The sequence below is a fragment of the Oscarella lobularis genome, chromosome 17 (assembly GCF_947507565.1).
Source record: "Oscarella lobularis chromosome 17, ooOscLobu1.1, whole genome shotgun sequence".
Lineage (NCBI taxonomy): Eukaryota > Metazoa > Porifera > Homoscleromorpha > Homosclerophorida > Oscarellidae > Oscarella > Oscarella lobularis.
The window spans coordinates 109036-129608 of record NC_089191.1 but is presented as its reverse complement, the minus strand read 5'-3'; the positions used below and the strand labels follow the sequence as shown (position 1 = coordinate 129608).

The 20573-nt window shown below is 45.8% G+C and overlaps 7 protein-coding genes across 12 annotated transcripts; 1 reads left to right on the top strand and 6 right to left on the bottom strand.

The window, feature by feature from the left end:
- Window positions 1–305: 305 nt before the first annotated feature.
- Window positions 306–4244, bottom strand: LOC136197484 (transcription factor AP-2-epsilon-like). 2 transcript variants are annotated; one of them, XM_065987261.1, is made up of 7 exons: window positions 3873–4244; window positions 2101–2772; window positions 1991–2030; window positions 1748–1925; window positions 1359–1477; window positions 981–1146; window positions 306–922 (listed from the first exon to the last, which is right to left on the bottom strand). In XM_065987261.1, exons 1-7 carry the CDS (start codon window positions 4188–4190, stop codon window positions 604–606), a joined length of 1812 nt encoding a protein of 603 aa, XP_065843333.1. In that variant the 5' UTR covers window positions 4191–4244; the 3' UTR covers window positions 306–603. The 2 variants fall into 2 exon arrangements, with proteins under 2 accessions (XP_065843333.1, XP_065843334.1); XM_065987262.1 differs by lacking the exon at window positions 3873–4244 and adding an exon at window positions 2910–3765.
- LOC136197488 (large ribosomal subunit protein uL15-like) lies at window positions 3546–5425 on the top strand. Its single transcript, XM_065987268.1, has 5 exons — window positions 3546–3655; window positions 4489–4652; window positions 4715–4871; window positions 4935–5261; window positions 5313–5425. Exons 1-5 carry the CDS (start codon window positions 3551–3553, stop codon window positions 5325–5327), a joined length of 768 nt encoding a protein of 255 aa, XP_065843340.1. The 5' UTR covers window positions 3546–3550; the 3' UTR covers window positions 5328–5425.
- LOC136197487 (eukaryotic translation initiation factor 3 subunit E-B-like) lies at window positions 5325–8817 on the bottom strand. The gene is made up of 17 exons (XM_065987267.1): window positions 8702–8817; window positions 8583–8642; window positions 8355–8530; window positions 8268–8310; window positions 8109–8213; window positions 7925–8053; window positions 7622–7879; window positions 7473–7574; window positions 7312–7421; window positions 7162–7264; window positions 6968–7108; window positions 6618–6917; window positions 6018–6296; window positions 5858–5959; window positions 5752–5799; window positions 5612–5698; window positions 5325–5556 (listed from the first exon to the last, which is right to left on the bottom strand). The coding sequence occupies exons 1-12, from the start codon at window positions 8789–8791 to the stop codon at window positions 6891–6893; spliced, it is 1344 nt and encodes a 447-aa protein (XP_065843339.1). The 5' UTR covers window positions 8792–8817; the 3' UTR covers window positions 5325–5556; window positions 5612–5698; window positions 5752–5799; window positions 5858–5959; window positions 6018–6296; window positions 6618–6890.
- Window positions 5491–6128, bottom strand: LOC136197554 (lysosomal-associated transmembrane protein 4A-like). Its single transcript, XM_065987345.1, has 5 exons — window positions 6006–6128; window positions 5858–5959; window positions 5752–5799; window positions 5612–5698; window positions 5491–5556 (listed from the first exon to the last, which is right to left on the bottom strand). Exons 1-5 carry the CDS (start codon window positions 6126–6128, stop codon window positions 5491–5493), a joined length of 426 nt encoding a protein of 141 aa, XP_065843417.1.
- Window positions 8818–8841: 24 nt separating the features above from the next.
- LOC136197485 (probable ATP-dependent RNA helicase DDX43) lies at window positions 8842–11450 on the bottom strand. 2 transcript variants are annotated; one of them, XM_065987263.1, is made up of 16 exons: window positions 11299–11450; window positions 11058–11237; window positions 10966–11004; window positions 10835–10916; window positions 10679–10782; window positions 10473–10626; window positions 10311–10421; window positions 10030–10260; window positions 9897–9984; window positions 9753–9815; window positions 9622–9689; window positions 9475–9572; window positions 9362–9425; window positions 9238–9315; window positions 9116–9191; window positions 8842–9051 (listed from the first exon to the last, which is right to left on the bottom strand). In XM_065987263.1, the coding sequence occupies exons 1-16, from the start codon at window positions 11426–11428 to the stop codon at window positions 8968–8970; spliced, it is 1650 nt and encodes a 549-aa protein (XP_065843335.1). In that variant the 5' UTR covers window positions 11429–11450; the 3' UTR covers window positions 8842–8967. The 2 variants fall into 2 exon arrangements, with proteins under 2 accessions (XP_065843335.1, XP_065843336.1); XM_065987264.1 differs by having other exon boundaries at window positions 9277–9315.
- Window positions 11451–12966: 1516 nt separating this feature from the next.
- LOC136197445 (centrosome and spindle pole-associated protein 1-like) lies at window positions 12967–16932 on the bottom strand. 3 transcript variants are annotated; one of them, XM_065987207.1, is made up of 16 exons: window positions 16782–16932; window positions 16648–16726; window positions 16494–16597; window positions 16385–16438; window positions 16266–16334; window positions 15824–16215; window positions 15582–15648; window positions 15140–15531; window positions 14796–15069; window positions 14384–14740; window positions 14255–14335; window positions 13905–14135; window positions 13729–13854; window positions 13616–13679; window positions 13315–13559; window positions 12967–13261 (listed from the first exon to the last, which is right to left on the bottom strand). In XM_065987207.1, exons 1-16 carry the CDS (start codon window positions 16920–16922, stop codon window positions 13019–13021), a joined length of 2919 nt encoding a protein of 972 aa, XP_065843279.1. In that variant the 5' UTR covers window positions 16923–16932; the 3' UTR covers window positions 12967–13018. The 3 variants fall into 3 exon arrangements, with proteins under 3 accessions (XP_065843279.1, XP_065843280.1, XP_065843281.1); XM_065987208.1 differs by having other exon boundaries at window positions 15582–15645; XM_065987209.1 differs by having other exon boundaries at window positions 16385–16435.
- On the bottom strand, window positions 16837–20490 carry LOC136197448 (protein FAM91A1-like). 2 transcript variants are annotated; one of them, XM_065987211.1, is made up of 22 exons: window positions 20366–20490; window positions 20222–20306; window positions 20095–20165; window positions 19903–20041; window positions 19784–19851; window positions 19609–19728; window positions 19463–19553; window positions 19352–19414; window positions 19194–19300; window positions 19109–19147; window positions 18787–19060; window positions 18661–18740; window positions 18521–18607; window positions 18307–18454; window positions 18187–18259; window positions 17939–18137; window positions 17768–17881; window positions 17638–17713; window positions 17330–17586; window positions 17246–17277; window positions 17126–17195; window positions 16837–17073 (listed from the first exon to the last, which is right to left on the bottom strand). In XM_065987211.1, exons 1-22 carry the CDS (start codon window positions 20441–20443, stop codon window positions 16948–16950), a joined length of 2397 nt encoding a protein of 798 aa, XP_065843283.1. In that variant the 5' UTR covers window positions 20444–20490; the 3' UTR covers window positions 16837–16947. The 2 variants fall into 2 exon arrangements, 1 of the variants encoding a protein (XP_065843283.1); XR_010672523.1 differs by having other exon boundaries at window positions 16910–17073; window positions 17246–17586; window positions 19609–19725.
- Window positions 20491–20573: the final 83 nt, after the last annotated feature.

Genomic DNA, 20573 nt, shown 5'->3' with positions numbered 1-20573 from the left:
CGCGCTTGACTTCATTATGTGGAGGGTTTGGGGTGGGGTGGGGGGGGAGAGAGAACGTCCGCAATGAGGATGTTTAGTCAAGACCTATTAGACGTATCTATCAACAAACCGAAGCCCCTTTCGTGTTCGTCTAGTTTTGGAGGGGGGCCCCCCCATGCAAACACGTTCGTTTGTTCGAATGAGAAGAATCAAGGCGAGAAGGGGTGAGCTTTTTTCTTTTTAGGGTCGTTTTGCTAGACAAATTCCATTAGTCTATCGCACATCCTCTCATCTCACTCTCTCTTGCGCATTTGCCCCGCCCCCCATTTGTCTGACTTCGAAGAGCGTTTATTTAACAGGTAAGGAGGAATCAATACAAATGCCATGGTAAAATCCGAAGGTAAAAATAGAGCAAACGAAAAAGGAAAGAGAACCGGACGCCCAACAACTGGCATCTCTATTCTTCCTCCTCCTCCTAACCAAGACTCTAAACTCTACACCAATAATATTGCCAGCCAATCGCGCGCGTGTGTGTGTGTGTGGTGTGTGTCTATATGTACAGCTCTACTGGGCGTGCGCAGAAGACCCCTATACTAAAATTGTCTCAAAGACGATTTTTTCTCATTATCGCCTTTTCGTATTCAACGGCTTTCGATTGGAGCTTTCGCTCGCCATGTCGTCGTCAATGGAAACGCCGCTATCGCTCGCGCAACACGCCGTTCCGCTCGCCGGAGCCGCGCCCCCATTGCCCGTGACGACGAGCAATTCCCGGAGGTAATTTTGTACCGTATTCAGCGCCGCGTGGATCGTCGGCGTTCCGAAACCGTGCGAGAGGAGACCGAAATAGTTGAGACCGGGCGTTGCCGCCATTTCCGGGTTGTAGTCTTCCGCGTTGAGCGAACAGCTGGACGCGATGACGTCCTGAAGCTCGCCTATGACTTTCCTGCATGATGATGAAAGAATTGAGTTTGCGCGCGCGTGCGTGTTAGACGGGAACTTACATTGCGCCCTTGACGGCTTCCTTTCGCTTCGTCGACGATTCTTCGTCGGGATGATGTTGTTGTTGTTGTTGTTGTTGTTGGCGCGCAATCATTGTCGCCAATTCTTGCGCGGGAAATGCCGTCTGACACACCTGGTTGAAATCGCGCGCCAGGTGGATCGCTTCGCCTGCGCGGGAAAAAAAAAAGAGACGTTGACCGAGAATCCCGACAGGTGCAAATTCAGTCATCATTCTCATGACTGAAGTAGCTGCGGCGGGAATGCAAATGCCGTGGAGGAATGCGTTGCTAATTACGACGGTGAAGCCACGAAGTGGGGCATGCGGTCACTAATTTGTCATGAGGGGAGCTAGACCGAGCACACGCGTACTATTTACGTACCTTCGACTAGGGACGTGAGAAGGGAGACGCTCGTCGCTTTTCTGCGTCCTGGCGGAAGCGATAGGCCGATCGTTTCTAGCCGCTGTCTCAACGCCGTCCCGCCGTTCTTTGATTTCGCTCTGCGAGAGAGCAGAAAAAGACAATTAGCATAATGTGAAGAAGCAGACAAGCCCCGCCCACTAGTGTAACAATGCGGTCGCACCCTCGCGAGACCAGAGTACACCGATAAAAAAAACCGAGCATAGGAAAAATTCATTGTGGACAACATTGGAATTGCAATAACGCATTAGCCGGCAAATCGCGACGACCGCAAAAGAGGAAAAAGCCGGTCGTTGATGAATGAAATTGCGACCGCGCGCGCGCGTTGCATGACTGAATGCGAGACTCACCGTCGTAGAACGCCGCCAAGAAGCGACGCATTGAGACATTCGGGAGTCGATAGACGTCGCGTCACTTCGCCGACAGTGACCTTATACTTGGACGTCGAACTGAGAAGAGAGAGTCGACCGGGAACGCAACAAAAGACGTCGGACGGATGCACGTCGCGTTTTCGGTCAGGTGTCGGAACTGAAGAAAAAAAACAGGATTAGGCCGACCGCCGAACAGACGTCAACAGAGGGAAAACCGCGTACCTCCGCTGGTCGTCGAACTATTACACGGGCTCTGTTGATCCTGAGAGAAGAAAAGCGCGCCGGCATTAGAACTTTTTTTATACATGTAGTCTTTTTTTTCGCGCGCGCACCTGGTAGGGATATTGAGTTTGTCCGTACGCTGTGGCAGCTGCTGCTGCGGCGAGGGGGTGTGTTCCCGCTTGCGTCCCACTTCCGAACACCAACTCGTCTTCCTCCTCTTCCGAATCGATTATGCGACGACCCAATGCCGAACTCTCGCTTGTTCGATGATGAAAGTGTTGTAGATGATGCGTGGCTGCTGCCGCTGCCGCTGCCGCCGCCGCAGCAGCAGCCGCCGTTCCTTCGTCGGACGCTTGATGCGGTTGATGCGGCGTTGTCGAAGGCACCGACTGCGCATACGATTCCGAATCGGGCGAACGGAGACCGCCAGCGGCGCTGCACGACGGCAAATAAGGCGCTCGATGCGCGACGTCGTAGGGCGAAAAGCGGCGGGCGTGGCGTGGCGATTGCTGCGGAAAACTTCGATAGAGATCGTTAGGCGCGCTACTGACGGCGATCGTTGGCGGCGATCCGACGTTTGCCGTCGTATCGATGGGACTCGCGCTTCCACCGCTGCATTGAGAACCGAAGTAGGACGTTTGCGCTGACGCGGCAGCGGCGCAATTGTAGATCTGACTGTGGGCGGGGGCTCCTGTCGGAGGAGCTGTCGCTTGGAACGATTGAGGCATCCAACGCGGCGGCTCGTTTCCTCCGCTCGCTCCGTACTGAAAATTCGCTTTTACCTGCGAGACGAAGAGAGGAAACGATCACTCAAGGTCCTTATAGGATGCTCTAATCACTCTAGGAACTTTCGAACGGACTAACGAACTCTAACTAGGGGATCGGGATTCTCGTTCTTCCTCCTTTTATCGCATTCTACCTGAACAGAATCGGCTCCTCCGCCGTGAAGAGTTTCAGCGTGATAATAATAGGGATTCGCAAGCGACACGTCGCCGCGTTTCGTCGCCGCCGCGGCGGCAGCGGCGCCCGCCGCAGCGAACGCATCTCCGTACAAAAGTGTCGAACAGGCCATTCGGGGATTTCGGTGTGGCACGGTGCTGACGACTGACTTCGATCGACAGGGACCAGTCGGATTATAGGGCTCTCAGAGGATCGCGACCACGCCTGGTGCCGGCACCAAATATTCGAGTCTCACTGAGACTCGTACCGAATTGCGTGTGCGGTTTTAGCTGTGTCCGCGTACGAAGCCTATTGCGACTGGGCGCGCGCAGACAGACATCTCATTCAGACTTCGTTAGGTTGAAGTAGACATGTGAAGGCGATGCGGCACGCGTCTATCCTGTCTGCTTCTACACGCTTTCCCTAGAAATCCCGCCCCTTTGATTCGGTTAGCTGCTCATTTGCTTATTATCTTGACGTGCGGTACGCCCAGTCGCGTGAACCCTATGTCTACTTCGACGAGCACGTGGAAGGCTGTCTGAAAGTATACGGGGCTCATGTTCGTGTCTATACTTATACGGGAGAGCGTTGCGCGTACGGGGAGATTTCTAGCGTGCGTCAATGGCGACAAGACGAGCGACGGGAAAGGCTCTAGAAAGAGCTCTAGACTGTCTACCGCGAGTCAAACTAAACAACATTGCCGATCTTCCTGGAGCAAAGAAGAAGGCAAGCTTATTCGTATTAGTGGGACCTCTTTTCTTTCAAGGGGGGGGAACGAACCCTCGCCTTAGGCGAGAACCTAGGGAGGGGATGTGCATCCGCTTACAGTGAACCGGCACTGAAAGCGAGATTTCTAAGCCTACATTCTCAAGATCACACAATGGGGGGCTCCTTAGTAGAGGTGGGGGCGGGGTCACATAGTCAACTCTCCTTTTTCGCTTACCCCAAACGGTACAGCACTATCGAACGTTCCGCATCGCGTCATACTGCAATTTCCCGGCCATCCAAACGTCGCCGCCGTCTGATGCAACAAAAGTTGCCGAGTGAGCGGCGAAGCGGTCGGCGTCAACGCCAAATTCATCCCAGAGCTACTCAACATAAGTGGGAGAGAGAACCCAGTAGGCGGCGGTGGCGGCGGCGGCGGTGGTGGAAGCGCCGTCACAGCAGCACTTCCAACCGACTTATTCGAATCATCCTTAGATGACGATGATGATGATGTAGAAGAATCAAGTTGATGATTCACAGTTGTCGTAGATTCCATTTTCTCTTGACTTGACTTGAGGGAGGGAGGGAGGGATTGTTTGCACTCGCGGCAGCTCACACCAAACTGATCTCTGCGGGCTTATACCCCCAGCCTTTATTCTATCCACCTGCCGGCGGTGGCGCCCCTAGAGAGAGACTGACTAGTCTCGCGCCAGTCTAGCCGGAAGTCGATTGCCCAACCGCTTCCTTGAATTCACAATCGTGACTGAATTGTGCGTGGGCGCGGCTTCCGGTTTATAGAATAGACCGCTAATTATCGATTTCTAAATTTTCCCGCCGCCCTCTCGTTCCGGCAGGCGATTCGCGTCGGTCGAGGACCGGGATCGGGTCACGGAAAGACGTCGGGACGCGGTCACAAGGGCCAAGGTCAACGCCATTCGGGCACAAAGCCTCGAATCGGCTTCGAAGGCGGTCAAACTCCCTTCTATCTACGCGTACCCAAACACGGATTTCGAAACAAGTACACACGTCACTCTCCCCTCGAGATATCTACATCCGGGATATCGCGGTTTGATAACGCAGATTTCGACGCGACTACGAACCGCTGAATCTGTCGAAACTTCAACTTTGGATCGATCGCGGTCGAATCGATCCCAAAGAACCCGTTACCATGTCGACGCTCCAGCGCGCCAGGGTCGTCGGACCGCGTATCGAACACGGCGTCAAACTTCTAGGAACCGTAAATTTTTCCCACCCGTCCCTCCCCTGAATTTCCCGCCACATCCTCTGTCTCTTTCCCTAGGGGGAGACGTGGTTTCGATCTAAGATCGATATCGAAGTGAGTCAGGCGTCGCGGAGTGCTATCGAGGCTGTGGAACGCGAAGGGGGGAGCGTTGTGTGCGCGCATTATAATCGACTTGGTCTACGCGCGCTTCTAAAGCCGGAGAAGTTTGAGGGACGTTTGACGCCGCGACGCGCGTTGCCGCCTAATAAGTTACTGCCCTATTATATGTCGTTTGAGAAGAGGGGGTATTTGGCTGAGGGGATTGCGGGGGATGAGTTGAGGCGAAGGGTTGAGGCGATTGCGGGGAGGAAGAGCCTCAGGGAAAGACGAGGACAAGGGAAGAAGGTGAGATAAGAAAAGATAGAAGAGCTATTCATACAAAGGGGGTTCTTTTAGGAGAGTGAAGTATAGATTTTTTGCAATCAGAATCATCGTACATTGCCTTTTCGCAATGTAGGATAATAGTGATTGGTTTTGTTTCACTGGCTAAAGTAAAACAATTGACATAACATTGAACAACAGACACAAATGCTTTGCTAAGTTCAGCAGATGTCCTCCCTTTCCTTCTTACCTTCTATGGGACGTAGGCCGGAGGCAAGTCTCCATTTCTTATGGCTTCTTCATATTTGGGTGGCAAATTCTGTGGGAACCACTGTTATTATTTATTTATTTATTATAGGTGCACGTGACGTTACCATTCCAAGTGTGCCGGTGAGTGGTTTGATGCTCTTTTCCCACTGGATTTGTCTGTAAGTTGACCACACACAGCCCATGAAATAGATCTATAAGGATTAATTAAAATTAATTAATAGGTTAGGCTATTGGTTTTTCTTACTTTGAAAAAGAGAATGACGAGGAATGCACACAAGCCAGCAAATTCATACTAATACATTACAAGACATTTATCAATAATAAATAATTCAATTATTTATTATGATTACCTTGGTGAGAGCATCAGTGCAATATTGAAATATCCAAAAGATGGTAAAACCAATATCAAAGATGCCATAGATATAGAATGGCAGCACAAAGCCAGGCTTACGCTAAAGAGAGAGAGAGAGAGACCCATAGAACAGCGCACGTTAAAACCGTCTCCATTACATTGGCTACTCCATGAAGAAGAAACATTGCAATGATAAAGAGAAGAGTAGCCAATCCAGCTCCAACTTTGGCCATAAAGATCAAGCTGTCTTCAAACTCGTCGTACGTCATGGAGCTGCTGTATCCACCGCTCCAGAAGTAGCTATAATCACTGGAGCCGTCATCACGATAAAGAAGAGCTTCCTGTTCGGCTCGATAGAAGATCTTTGTAAGTTTGTCGTGAAGTGATTGGTTTAGGAGGTAAATGCAGCAGAATACGAGTCCTGCCGTGTGCTTGAGCTGGAAGAAACGTGACGCGCGGTGAAAGCGCGCTCGTATCCGGCGCGAGCGTTTCCCCAAAGGAGGCCTCACCCCGAGTCCCTCGCTTTAGGAATACTAGGAGCGTTTCGCGACATTCGAATAACGCTCTAGGGCATTTTAGACGACAACTTTGGAGTGTCATCTCCGAGGCTCGGGGAGTTCCGGTTATGGCGTTTTATCGCGCTTAGACTCGTCTAATCACTCCCGTTTCGCGGCGAAACGTTAACGATTTACGAATCCGACTCGAGGATTCGGCACTTTCGGTCTGGGGCCCCCTTAGCGTTCTCAGGACACGCTTACCAAATGAAGAATACCCAAAAGAACGGTTCCTTGCTTAGGAGTAAAACAGATACAACAACTCTTCATCCCCGGAGGAGGAGGAGAGCGGCGATCCTCACTCTCCAGATCGCGAGGAAGCTGTTTCATGATCGCGTTTGAGAAGTACGTAAGTTGCGTCACGCGACGTAAGCATCCATATATGGGCGTTTCGATCACGTGAGAAACGCTGTTGTCATGGCCCGTTGTTTAGAGTAAAGAGATTCACTACAGTACTTCGCATGCACTTGTCTCTTCTCAAAAATGATCCGGTCGACCCCACGCCTAAGAAAAATTAAAAATAAATCCATATATGCATTCTGTGAGACCCGCACCCATTCTGGTCCCGATTTTCTGGCCGATGCTCGTTTCTCAATATTATTCGAAAGAACTTGACTCCGAAAGGCAAGCCCCTTGGTCTTTTCAATCACCTGCTGGTGCACCGACTGCACATGAGCATTCATGACAACATGACCCTTCAAGGTTTTAAAATAAATTTAGAAAAAATACTATACCCCAAAAAACTAACCATTTTCAAATCGATTTTCGCATCTAATGACGTGCTACGTATCATATTCACTATCCAACGTTCCGCCTCCTCAGTAGTCATATTCAACTTCTGAGCCAACATACTAAAACACATATAAGAAGAAGTCTCTATAATACTAATAATAGTTACCTAATACTCATGCAGCGATGAATGCGACAGAACGTCTCAAAAATCATAACGCGCGCGTTTTCGATGAAGTCGTCGTGACAGGCGACCAGAAAGAAATCATTTAGTAACACCTGTATCATTATCATTAACATGGGGATTATTAATTATTATTTTTCCTTCACCGTTTCGCACTCCTTCAGCTTTTTCTCGGCTCCGTCAAAATCAAAATTAACGTAGAGACACTCAATAAATTCCGTAATAGGATCACGATACGCATATTGTTCCTATAAGAAAAATCTCATTTAATTAATAATTAATTAATAATTAAAACCTGTTCTATGACTTTGACGAGTTCCTTGATGAAGTTTCGTCGTTTTGAACTCGAACTCACAACGACAGCCGTACTCAAATAGCGCAAAATGTGCGGACACGTCGTCTGAATTGCATTCAAATACGACGGCTGATAGAGACAGAGTTGAATGAGAGCCTCGCGTCCTTTTGTCGTTGGACTCAAATTGAAGAAAACAAAGAGGCCCCAATGTAAGAGCCACGTTCGCTGTTGTAGAAGAATAAGAGGCCGGTCCGACGACTAAAGAAAAATTAATTAATTAATTAATTAATTATTTATTGTTACCATTTGATTGTCTATGACGTCTTTGAGTTTCTGCATTTCTTCATAAGCCGTATCCCAATTTTGCATTAGAATTTCGCACGCTAATTTTCCCCAGAGAGTATTCATCACATTCTTATCCGATGTAGGAGTCTATAAGAAATATATATATATCTATTGATTCCTTCCCATTGATTCATTTTCTTACCAAGACTTTGTAAAAATAAAGATATTCAGACGCATCCGAATAGTTGCCACATTCATACAAAAACTTAGCATAGTCATACAACGTATTCAACATGTCGGCTTGAAACTACATAAAAATTATATAAATTATATATAAACTATAAGGGTTTATGCTACGGACTCCGTGCTCGCGTTCCAGGTACTCGAATAGGAGTCGACCGTCTCTAAAGAAAAGATCACGATATGGAAATAATTAAATAGTATTTACCTTGTTGTTTGCACGTGTTGTTGAAAGTCTTCGCTTTCGAATATCTTTACTATTGGTTCGGTTTGGTTTTGGAGTGCTTTGAGCTGTTCGACGACGTGTTTTCGTCGATCGATTAGGTCCTCTTCGCCGTCGCCGCTTCCGTGGAGCACGTGATGAGTGTCCAAAGCCAAATCGACCTCAAAAAGGGAGAAATTTATGCTGGGACCCCCGTTTTTCTAATCGTTTTACCATGTTTGTTTGTTTTAGAAGATTCAGTTTGCCTTCGAGGATCGATTTCTCGTCGTAGAGCTATAGGAAATGTTCTTTTCGGCGCTGTTCCCTCGAAAGGGACCCCGCTTTTTCTTTACCTCTTTCTCGCTCTGAAACTCGAGCAATGGCAAGACGAGATGCCGATCTAAATGCTGGCCAACGACGCTCGTGAGATCGAAGTCAGCCATTTGGGGAGAACGCTAATCACGTGCTAAATTATTTAATTCATCACGTGCCATTGATGATGACGTTTTTATTTAATTCGTAACGACTCTCTGTTTTAATGAAGTTTTACATATAGAACGTAACTCTGAACAAAAAAATTAAACTTTGAGCTTTCCTTGTGAGGAAGAAAACCACTCCTCTATGCATGGCCAAACAGGCGGCCCCATTTTCTCATCTCTTCTTTATAGCGATCCGCCATGCCAAAGAGTTCTTCTGTCACGACCTTGGGTTGGGTTAGAGGTGATCACGTGATGTGTGTGTGCGGGGGGGGGGGGGGGGAGGGGTACCAGGCTTTCTTCAATGAGGTCTTGAACACGTTTCCAGTCTTCTCTAGTCATCAGTGTGAGTGACGTAACCAAAGGACTAAAGTAATACATTTAGACTATATATTGATCTTATAGAAAGATACTATGTCGCTCTTCCTGTTCGGCCAACGCGATGAACGTACTGTTCAATATTTCTCGGAAAATCATAATTGATAACCGCACTAAATATAAATATACATATAACTCGACACCCTACTACTTTCTCACGTGACGTCTTTCACGTCGAGGCGGCGAGACGCTACGTCAGTGACAATCAAAACCTTGACGTATCCTGGACACAAACTACGCTACACTAAACTTTCTCTAAAGCTAAAGTAGACCTTTTTTGAAGTCTTCCAATGCCTGCTCGCAATCTATATCGTGTATGCATTCGATTCTATAGCCCCGTAGGCTGAGATTGCTAGCAACGTCATCGGCTCTGTGTATAGGGAATTCTAGCAGGTAGCAACTATTTATCGTTTCATTACGTCGCCTTTTGTCTGACGAAAACAATCACTTTATCGTTCTCACTCATTTCAGAGATAAAAGTGCTAACCTATTATTAATTAATTAATAAAAAATTAAATAAAACGCCTATCTATTAGACACGCTCACACACCCTCTCTCTCTTTTCATCCTCGCTAATAATTTCAACGAGCTGAGTCACCGCATGCACGGGCTCCTATAAAACCAATCCCCAAAAAACGAATAAATAAATAAATAAATAAATAAATAAATACACTATCTAATATTACACACGTACAGGCAAATTGAGTGAGCCAACAATGACTTGAACAGGATCCGTCAAATACATGTCCGTCATACGACGAACCCCCGGCGACCACGTGGTACTAATCCCCAATAACTAATATAACTAAATAGGAAAGATTCAATACCTCGTCATAATCGTTTGACGATCGTCGCGAATATTAGCGATGATTTTACGTATTTGAGGTTCGAATCCGAGATTGAGCATGCGATCGGCTTCTTCTAAGACCAAGTAGGTGACGCTGCGTACGGACAATCCGCCGCTCGTGAGCAACTCATTCAGACGATCCGGCGTTGCTATGACAATTTCAAAGCCTTGTGGAACGACGTCGATTTGAATTCCGCCATATACGCAAACGCTAATAAAAAAAGAGATTATCACTATTTATTTATATATTTATTAAAATACCATTTAATGCCTTTGTATTTGTATTTCCTCACTTCGGATTCGATCTCAAATGCGAGTTCGCGTGTTGGACTTAGTATGAGCACGGTGGGTCCCTCGCGTTGTGGGCGTGGTCTATCCATGTATCAAAACGTATAGAATCTACGTATACTTATTGGCTCTTACGTCACTTGGCCTTCAATGTGAATAAAAGCGGGGAGAAGAAAGGAAAGTGTTTTTCCTTTGTCCGTCTGCGCTACGCCAATCAAATCAATGCCCTGCATTATGATTGGCCACGCTTGGCATTGAATTGGAGTCGGTTTCTCAGCCATAATGTCAGCTAAGGAGGATATATTTATCCTCCCCCCTTATGTACTTTCATTGTTTCTTACGATAGGATTTAAAGGCTTCGTTGAATGTGCGAATGGGATTTGGAATAGGTCGATTTTTCGTCTTTTCGGTCACGTTTTTTACGGATATATTGTTATTGATTTTTCTAGGTAATATAATCATTAATTTTTGATTTTTTCCCTTGTCTTCTGGCCTACCTGAAGTTCTCCACTTCTTGGGAACTCATTCCGGCAACATCCGGATGCGCAACGTAAAATTCCTTAATTATAGGTTCAAGTCCTAACAAAAAAAATTAAATAATTAATGAATTAATATTATTTTCAATTACCTTTCGATTTCCCGGATGCAGACGAATCTAACGAAGTCTCTAAAAATTCGCAACCATAGCAACGCAAAAAAAACAAAAAAAAATATTTCGACTTTTGGTTCTGGGAAGTGGTCCGCTCAAACGCGCGACTTTATCCTTGGCCACGCGTTGTTGGCTCTCCGATCCCAAAATGCAAATGTGAACGTCGCCGTAGCCTCGATGTCGATCGGGATCGATGAAAATTCGCGTTCCCGTCGACTGTTCGATTCCGCGTATTGTCGCTCCGCCGCGACCTTCACAAAAACGTGCAGCAAACTCGCGGCCACGCCCCCGCCATTTGCTACTTTTTTTTACCGATTATTTGTCCGACGTACACTTCGGGAACGGCGAGGGATAGAGTCGATATTGACTCGTGTTTTGAAGCTCCGCGCGAGGGTGCTCTGTAAAAGGGGGCGCTTGGCTGATCAGGCTCGCTCTTGATCATCGTTTTGGGACGAGAGCACAGAGAACGCGTGCACGCGCGCGTGCGTTAGGCGCGAGTGTATGTGCGAGCAAGTGGGAAGCGCCGGCTACTTTAATTATTTTATAAACCAAAAAATACAATTCAATTCAATTATAAAGATTGTGATTATTAAATAAAAATTATGATTGTATTATAAGCTCTTCGTCCAGGTCGAGGTTCGTTATCGATGACGTCATCAAAAGCATTTTCACTCGAAAATTCTTCTATTGGCTTCGCTGGCGATTCGATTTGCGTTTTCCCCGAGCGGATTGATTAAAAAAGAAGACAGCGGTAAGCGTTGAACGTCCGCTTGACGCGATTCGTCTAAGGAATGGGCTCGATTGCGTTTTCTGACCTAAAGGCGGCTTATCCGAGAACACGGAGCTCGGCGAGGACATCAGCGTAGACGAAAAGGCTGAACAAAGAGTTGCGGCGAGCACACGACGCTTTTTCTGCAGCCATTTCGCCGATTTTGAACGAAGCGAAAGTGCGCTAAGGGACGAAGATGAGCGGCGAAATCGTTGGCGAAATAGCGAAAGAAAGAAAGAAGCAAAAGACTTACATAAAAGCGTCGTTGTTTGCGTCGTTGTTTAGTCGAGCCATCTTTTTTTTTTCGATGCGAGGCGTGATAGTTATGCAATCAATAACCAAAACCGGTTTTCTTTTCGCACCTCTATGTTACCGACCAACCAGAGCGCTAGGCGAGCCCCACGTGATCGCAGCGGACCAATGAGCGCGATGGGCGGGGTTACGCTGTTCATAAGCGAAGTGCACACCGATTTTCCTTCAGTTGCGGCTGAGGGTGGGTGCGTCGCGGTTCGCCGCGTCTCATCCTTGAGAGGACTGGCTCGGGAGATTTGGCAGAAGGCAAGTGAGGATAGTTGGATCTCAGCGTGGCCCACGGTTAATTCCGTGCCGGAGCCTGTAGGCAGGGCGATGGGGGGCTTCGGCCTCGGTCTACGCACTGGGCAGACGGATCGTCCGAGGTCTTATTGTCGTCAACAAGTACGGCCCGCGCTAGGCTCGAGCGGGTACGACTTGGAGGGGGTGTTCAACTATGGTCTGGTTGCCGGCACTTTTCTCACCCGAACGACGCGATTAGACCGACGATGATCCAGTCCAGGAGCCTTCGATTCCTCCATTGCACTGTCTTCATTGTCGACTCCTACAAGCAGTGGTCAGCCTTTCTCCACTCCACAAGGCCCGGTTCTTCTCAGGAAGACATACCGAAGGCTTTGGTACCAGCGCACCGGGGTTTCGGTATTAGGGGCCGATCCTCATCCAGGTGGGTACTGAATGGAGTGGCCGAGGACCCGCAACTCGCCCGAAACTTTTTGGAAGGGGGTCATCGCTTTGCGAAGACTTCCCTGGGCTACGACGCGTCCGAACCTCCCCGCGGTGTAGCCTGGGTAACGCGAATACGGACGCAACCAAAAGGTACGTAAAACGATTATTTGGCAGTGACTAACTATCGTTTTTTAGGTGGAAACGTGGCGCAGATAGAAGGACAGAACGATACGTTTTTGAACGCGTCTTTGTCTTTTATTAATTAAATGAGAGTTGAATCCTAAACTACACTTGTGATCCCGGCCTCAGAAGTGTTTCCGCTTCGAGACTCGTCTCCGAGGCCAAATCAACGTCTCGATTTCCTCTTCCTTGTATATGATGCTCCCTCATAAATCGATCCAGTACGTCTCCGTTGGAGGGACCCCCCTCACCTTTCGTAATCATTTCAAGTCGACGCAATCGTTCTGCGTTCTTCGCCGCTATTTCGTCCACATTAAAAGAGCTCGTAGTAACCAGAGACAAATTATCCTATTAGAAATTTTTTCTTTAATTAAATAAATTCAATTCTTCTTTCTCTATACTTTTTGCTGGTTTTTCCATCGTCTTCTCTCCCTTGGACCCATCTCATGTTTTTCATCCTCAATGTCCAAATATTCGCTTTCTCCTGGCAAAGATCGTTTTGATTTTGCAGACGAACTTCGTTTTAGTTGTTCGATTTCCTCTCCTTGTTGTCGCAATAGAGCTTGCTGTTGCAAATCGAGAGAGTCCAAATCTCCAGGCGGATCAGGAAACGTATCCCAAAACGCCTTTCGAGACTCGGACGCAGCTATATTTATTTAACTTTGATTAAAAAATTGCGTTCACCCACCCCAAAGATCATACATTGATATTTCAATTTATTAAATTCGGCGGGGGCTCGTACGGATTCTCCACCGTAGAGAATGGCCTAACGTTGTGATATGATTATTATATTTAATTAATTAGGAGGGATTTACTTGATCTTGTTTTCTATAGGCAATTGCCTTCTTTCCTCCAGATCGTGCAAATTCAAATATATCAGAGGGATCTCTTCGCTTTGGAGACGGATCTTGGCGATGATAATCCAATGAAGCGAGAAGTTCCTATAGAAAAAATTTAAAAATTGCAATAGATATATAGGTGTGCTGTTAACCCGTTCTTTTTCTTTCTGAGCTTTGAGTTTTTCCTGCTCCATTTGAAGCTGTTGTCTCATTAGAGAGAGCTGTTGCAAAATCACCTGATTTTCATTTGTTATTGCTCGCTGTTGCTGATATTGATGACGTATATGATGATCAGATACTTGAGGAGCGAGAGGAGCCGCCTCAATCCTTTCCTCCACCTCAATTCTCTCCTTTCGCAAGGTAGGAACAGGTGGAGACGATCCCTTTAGAACAAAATTCGAAAGTTAGTAGAGCCGAGTCCAAATAAGGTCAAGAGGAGTGACGTCACAAAGGCAAGCGGACCAATTACGTTGCGTTGCTAGCGTGAATGAATTGGTCTTACCCTTTCGTCATTTCTATACGAAATCTTTTGAGCAACAGCCGGTACAGGCGGAGAAACGGCTCTCTGAGTAAAATTCCCCCTCTATAGAGACACATATGAACTAAAAAATCGTTTTTCTTGAATATTTACCCGTTGATCTTCGTTTCGCTTCTCCCCTTCGACTTGTCTTCTTTCTCTCTCCTTTTCCTCTTCGGCTTTTCGTTTCGCTTCTCGTGCCGCCGTCGCCGCCGCCGCTTTCAATTCCTCGTTCTGTCGTCGAACTTCGTCTTGCTTTCGCTTCTGCTTCTCCACTTCGGCTTCGTACTCGCGCTTCATGATTTCCAAATCCTGTTCGATTTTCTTCGCTATGCGCTCCTCTTCGCGTCGCTTCTCCTCCGCTTCGCGTTCCTTTTTCGCCTTTCGTTCCTCAACCTGCTTCAAAAGATACTCTTTATACTCTTCTTGAGCCGTCAATTTTCTATCTCTAGGCGAGCCATCATTCGACGTCTAATAAGAGAAAATAAATAAATAATTTATACACATGTACTATTATTATTTCTACTGGATTTGGATGTGAATTGTATTGATTCTGAGGTTCTTCCTCCCTTTCCTTTACTCCTCGTATTGGTGAAGGGTTATTAGTATCGTCAGCTTGACGTGAAGTCGCTCTGCTATCTCTTCCCGATTCAATTCCCATACTCTTGCTATTGTTTTCAAATCTCATTTGACGTAAATCAGTTACAACTCTTCCGTCACGTGTCTTCATGGGAGCGCCGGCCCCGCCCTTTCCCCACGGATCATAATTTGCTATCTCCTCATCTTTCTTACGTTCAAACCTAAGATGATTAATATCAAGCTCGATTCGCGTGATTGGTCACTTGTCTTTGTGACGTCACTCTCACTCACTCGTCTTTCTTGCGTTTTTCAGCTTCGCGCGCTTCTCTTTTCCGTCTCATCTGCTCATCAAGTTCTCGTCTATACGCTTCCTTATTGAAGCCCCGTTTTTGCTGGCCACTTTCTCCGCCCCAAGGCGACGTATTGGAACCCCTCTCCTCCTCCTCCGCCTCTTCTCTACTATTCCGATATTTTCTTTCGCGTGGAACACGTCTCTCGATTTGCTCCACGTCATCTTCTTCTTCAAATCGAACTCGGCTTCTTCGTAGTTGAACGGGCGACGCCGGTTCTCTGTAGTGATGAGATCGAGCGCGACGAGATGGACGACGAGTCCATTTTTCCAGCCAATCGTCATCCTCTTCAACATCAAAATCATCCTCATGAAAATCGTCATAATCCCACGACTAGAAAAGAAAAACAATAAAATAAATAGAAGAAATAAGATATTTTTTACTTTAAGTATTGGCTTCGGAGGCGGCGGCGGTCGTCTTTCTCTTCTTTGCCTTGGTTCGGGTCTTCTACTAGAAGAGACTTATCTTAGGGTAGTCAATGATGTCACAAAAGGCAAGCGACCAATCACGAATGGGGATTACGTAACCTAACTTCCAAATATGGTCACACAAAGAGACTGATGTCACAAAGGCAAGTGACCAATCGCGTTACGCTTCTGTGAATGGGGGCTTCTGAAGATCTTACCTTTCTCCCATTTGGGATCTCAATTCGTCGGCATACGCGGCTTGTTTCATTCTCTTCTCCGCCTCTATTTCATGTTTGGTTGTCGTCGTCATGAGCGACGCAATGCCGCGAATGGGTAGAGGGCTTCGCGCCAACGGCGCTGATGACGTTCTTTTGCTACGATCGCCATGGAGATCGCCTCCTTCTCGTCTCTTAGCTCTCCTCTCCTCTTCGTGAGAAATCGGTCGCCAATTTCTAGACCAATCATCGTCGTCGTTGTCGTCGTCGTCATAGCGACGACGAGGGCGTGCCGTTTCAAATTTTCTTGATCTGTAGCGGTTTTCTTCTTCGCGTTTTCTTCTCAACATGTCCGCGTAATAATCGTCCATGTCTTCGTCCCTCCATTGCCGTCTCTAAACCAAAAACGTAACTAGAGATAAATTATTTTCTTTTTCTAACTAACCCTTTGGGGTTGTGCGAGTTCTCTTTGTCGTTTTTCTCTAAGCGTTTGCCTTTCTTCATATACGTCATCCTACCATTAATTATTAATTATTTATAAAGTATTAATTATAAATGTCTCACTTTTTCCCTGTATTCGTTCTCTTTCTGAAATTTACGACTTCCTTTTTCATTCTGCTTTAAAAATTAAAGTTCGTTTTTTCCCTGCGAGTGACTAAGAAAATGAGGCTACTTTGGCTAGATACTGTTGATATTCCTTTTTTCGTTCCTCTCTCAATAATTTCTGCTTGTCTTCATATTGACCAAGTTTCAGTCCCGTTTCCGCGGGAGACGACTCTATAAAAAGCTCGAATCGAAGCGAAACGTCGATCCATGTTTCGACTTGCCTTTTCGAGGACCTTCTGAAGCGTATGACAAAGCGTTTGGCTTTGAGGGAGCGCGACGACGCTCCGAATCGCGTTCTCGCTAAACGAGACCGATTTTTACGTCGTTCCGATGATGCTCGGGTAGTGTAGCTTACGTTCGACGTTTCTGAAGTGAATTCCGCTCGCTCCGAGTCTAATTTCGCTCGCTGGTTTCGAATAAACAAATCAACGTTCGCCATTATCGTGGTAACCGTCGACACAAACCGAGACGATTTCCCGTATATACATATACACATATGCACTTGTATGCGTACACAAACCTTACGAATAATTGTAGAATTGCAGTTTATTGTTCAGAAATGCTACGTGGCGCGACGGTTGAGGTATGATACGCGATTCTTGCCAGTCAACGGCATCAGGAGAAAAATCCCTAGGAGTCGGCTCATCCTGAGATAATAATAAGATAAACTATTTAATCCACTACATATGTTGCCCTTACAAGAAGCTGATCTATGAATGTGAGCAGTTCAAGAGCCAATTTCCGGCTCGACTGCAATAGGGATTCTAGCCTATCAAAAAGAAAAAAAACTAACTAGATACACTTAGTAGACAGAAGTACCTGTTTTCATGAAAAAGTCCATGTTTTGCTATCTGCATACAAAACTAAGCTACAGTACCCATAGAGCGAATTTTTCACACTTGCCTTTTCGCACACTCTCTTGTTCACGTCAACGTCAAAAAGAGGAAGTCCAAAATGAACTTCCAAGGGAATCCACGATTCCAGAGTATCATCAGAAATGACGTCATCATCAGTAGAGAGTAAATCGTCTACTGAATGCCGCTTCCGGGTCTCGGAACCGGTATTGATTAGCGTGAAAAAGCCGCAGCTATTGGAAACGTCGAGAAAGGAAGGCATTTTGGCAATGGAAGGATGCGAGGCGATATTTCGTAACGAAGAACCTGATAGAAAATATAAATATAATTAATTAATTAATTAATTAACATCACTACCTTTTGGATTATCTTCAAGCGAATCAAAGGGAAACGTGACGTGAATTGTTTTGCCTTCGTTTTGATGTCCGTGGCCCTGAATAATTCAAATGGAGACTATGTGGAAATAATCTATATTTCCCCACCATACCTGAATGAGAAGGGGCGAATGGGTCAGCGCGTCGTTTATGGACAATAAAGCGTTCGACGAAGCGACAACCGACGAATCGTGACCCCAAGTAGTCAATAATAAAAAATCGTAATCCTAATAAAAAAACAAACCCAAACTATTTATATTTACTCTTCCGTCGCAATTCGTTACCATGAAAACGCGAGGAAGCCGTCGTAAACGAGTTCCCTTTGTGAACAAAATCGACGACGGTCCACAACCCAATTTCTCATAAATCCAAAATTTGAACCAAACCGAATTAACTTCGGCTATAGCGGGACCAATGTGCTGCGGAGTGACACTCGAAACGGGAGAAATTTCCTGACTCAACGGTGCCATCGACACCAAAAGACTACCAGCCAAAAAATAAAAAAAATCGTAACTTTTTCATAAGCACTGACCTGTAATTCTTATTGAGTATTCTTCTACACGTTGCCGCGTCTAAACTGTTTACGCTTTCGCATCGTAAGAGATCTAAGCATCGGGTTTGTTTCCTCTCTTTGTTATTTAATCAATATTACCTATTCCTAGCCCTTGTTGGGCGATGGGACTAAGCGGGGGAGCGATGGGCATCAAATCTTTATTCCGACGAAGAAATTCCAAGCTATTTCGTAACGTAAGTGCGTGTTCGAAATAGCGCATCGCTTCTCCTTCGCCAAAATCGCCAACCTCAATTCAAGGAGGAGGAGGAGGAGGACTATTTTTCTAAATGTAACGGTGTATCTATGTTATTACCTTATGTAATTCGGTTAGGAGACTGTCTAGAGATTCGTCAGGGAGTTTTCCTACTTCAAACATTGTAACGGCATGCGTTTTGAGGCCCTAGAGAGAGTCGACGCTAAATAAGAAAGGAAAGAGGTTCCCCGTCGCCGCACTGGAGTCAAGTTGCCCATCATAAGAAACGCAGTCAAAGTGGAGTCAAAAAGAAACCCAATTCTCATAGTAAACCCGGAATCTGTCCTCCACATATTAATAATATTATTTATTATTTATTATCTTGCCTGGGGGGATGAGAGTGTCAATTGGCGGCGGCGGAGTGGATGCGCCGTCCGTCGAATGATTTTCCGGAGCGGGGGACGTCTGTTGGGGATCCGTAGAATCGGAATCTAAATCGATTAGCTGAGTTATCTCAGTGGACGTAGTCGTCGTTGTCGTTGTCCCGGATCTGACGTCACTTATGGGTCGTTCTTTCCAGGAGACGTCGAGTGTGTCCCAATTGGCTTCGACGCCTTTTTTGAAAGCGAAACCAAGGCGGATGTACATGGAAAAAGCGTTCTATAGAATCCGAGATAAGTCTTCTTCTTATCTCATTTAGTACATTACCTTTACTAAGGGAACATCGATCTGCAATACTGTAGCAAGCTAAAGAACGGATTAAATAATTTTTATAATGAATGTTCTGCTCTACTTCCGCCACGCTTGTGTGTTCGTCTAATGATACAAAGATCTTATAGAGAAGTGTCTCAAAGTAGTCGCCCTGGACGCGATTCATGACGAATCCTTCAAGGGGAGGCACTAGAGAGAGGAGTCGAGAAACCACGCCCACTTTTTCTAAATAATAAATACCTGTTATGTAATCCCCGTCGTCTATGGGAACTTCGAGATAAATTAGACCCTTGTAATAGAGACCTAAGTGCGTTTTATAGTGGTGGAGTCACGTGGGGGAAGGATGGAGACCTTGGACGACTTTGAAATCGATTTCTCCCGCTCTTTTGGGTCCGTGATCGATTAGGATATCGACTGTACTATGCTCCGCCTTATTACACATCTAAGATGATATAGAATAAATAGTAGTATTGTATTAATTAAATATGCGAGTTTACTTTGATGTCGTCTTCAGTCACGTGACCAATGTGTACGATCCACCACCAGTCGACGATGCGAAGGGGAACGGGTTTCTTTGGTAGCAATTCTTTTGTACTTCGTTTACGAAAACTGAACTTCTGAACCCAAATAATTAGATACACATGTAATGTAATAATAATAGAGACTACAAACTGATTTCGTTCTTCCAGTATTCATAAGATCAATATATTGATTTCTTCCAATACCAAGTAAACGAAGACCTAAAGAAATCATTATAATAATAATAATATTATTATTATTAATTAATCTACAATCTGCTGCAGTGAAATTTGGCAATGAATCATAACTCCTTTCATTGTCCATGATATCTCGTAGGATTTCACAGTAATAAGCAAAGGGAGTCACACGCAATCCTTTGACCATGACTTCGGATAAATGATATGGAAAGAGCTGTCGAAAAATTCAAATTTTTTATTTTTTATTTTTTATTTTCTTTGACTTGCCATGAGATGTTCCCGACTGTATTTTAATAGGTTTTCGTAATATTTGCGTTCGTCTTTGTGCACGTGACGAACTGTGGTGGAAATTTTGATTAAATAATCGATTTTATTTTCTTCTGCTTTTTCCTACCGACGTTGCCGCGCCATCGGAGCTGATTTTTGACGCTGTAGTCTATGACTGCTTTGTTCCACGTCTTTTCGTTGTCGCCCAACGCCTTTTTAGGCCAAGGGAAGCTCGATTCGATCGCGACCTTCTCCAAGAAAGGGGCCTCACTTGTTTGACGGCTGACGGCAGTCTCGACCAAGTGTAATTGTGACGCAAATGAAAGTCGATATCCGAATTGACAGCCATAGAGCGAGAATGGAGCCGAAAAACACGAGCAATGGAAGGTTTGTAGCGTGCGCTACCTAACTGGTAAGCACGTGAAAAGTCGTGGTGGCAATTTGCGGTTCATGATTTTACTACAGTATTCTTGAGCTCT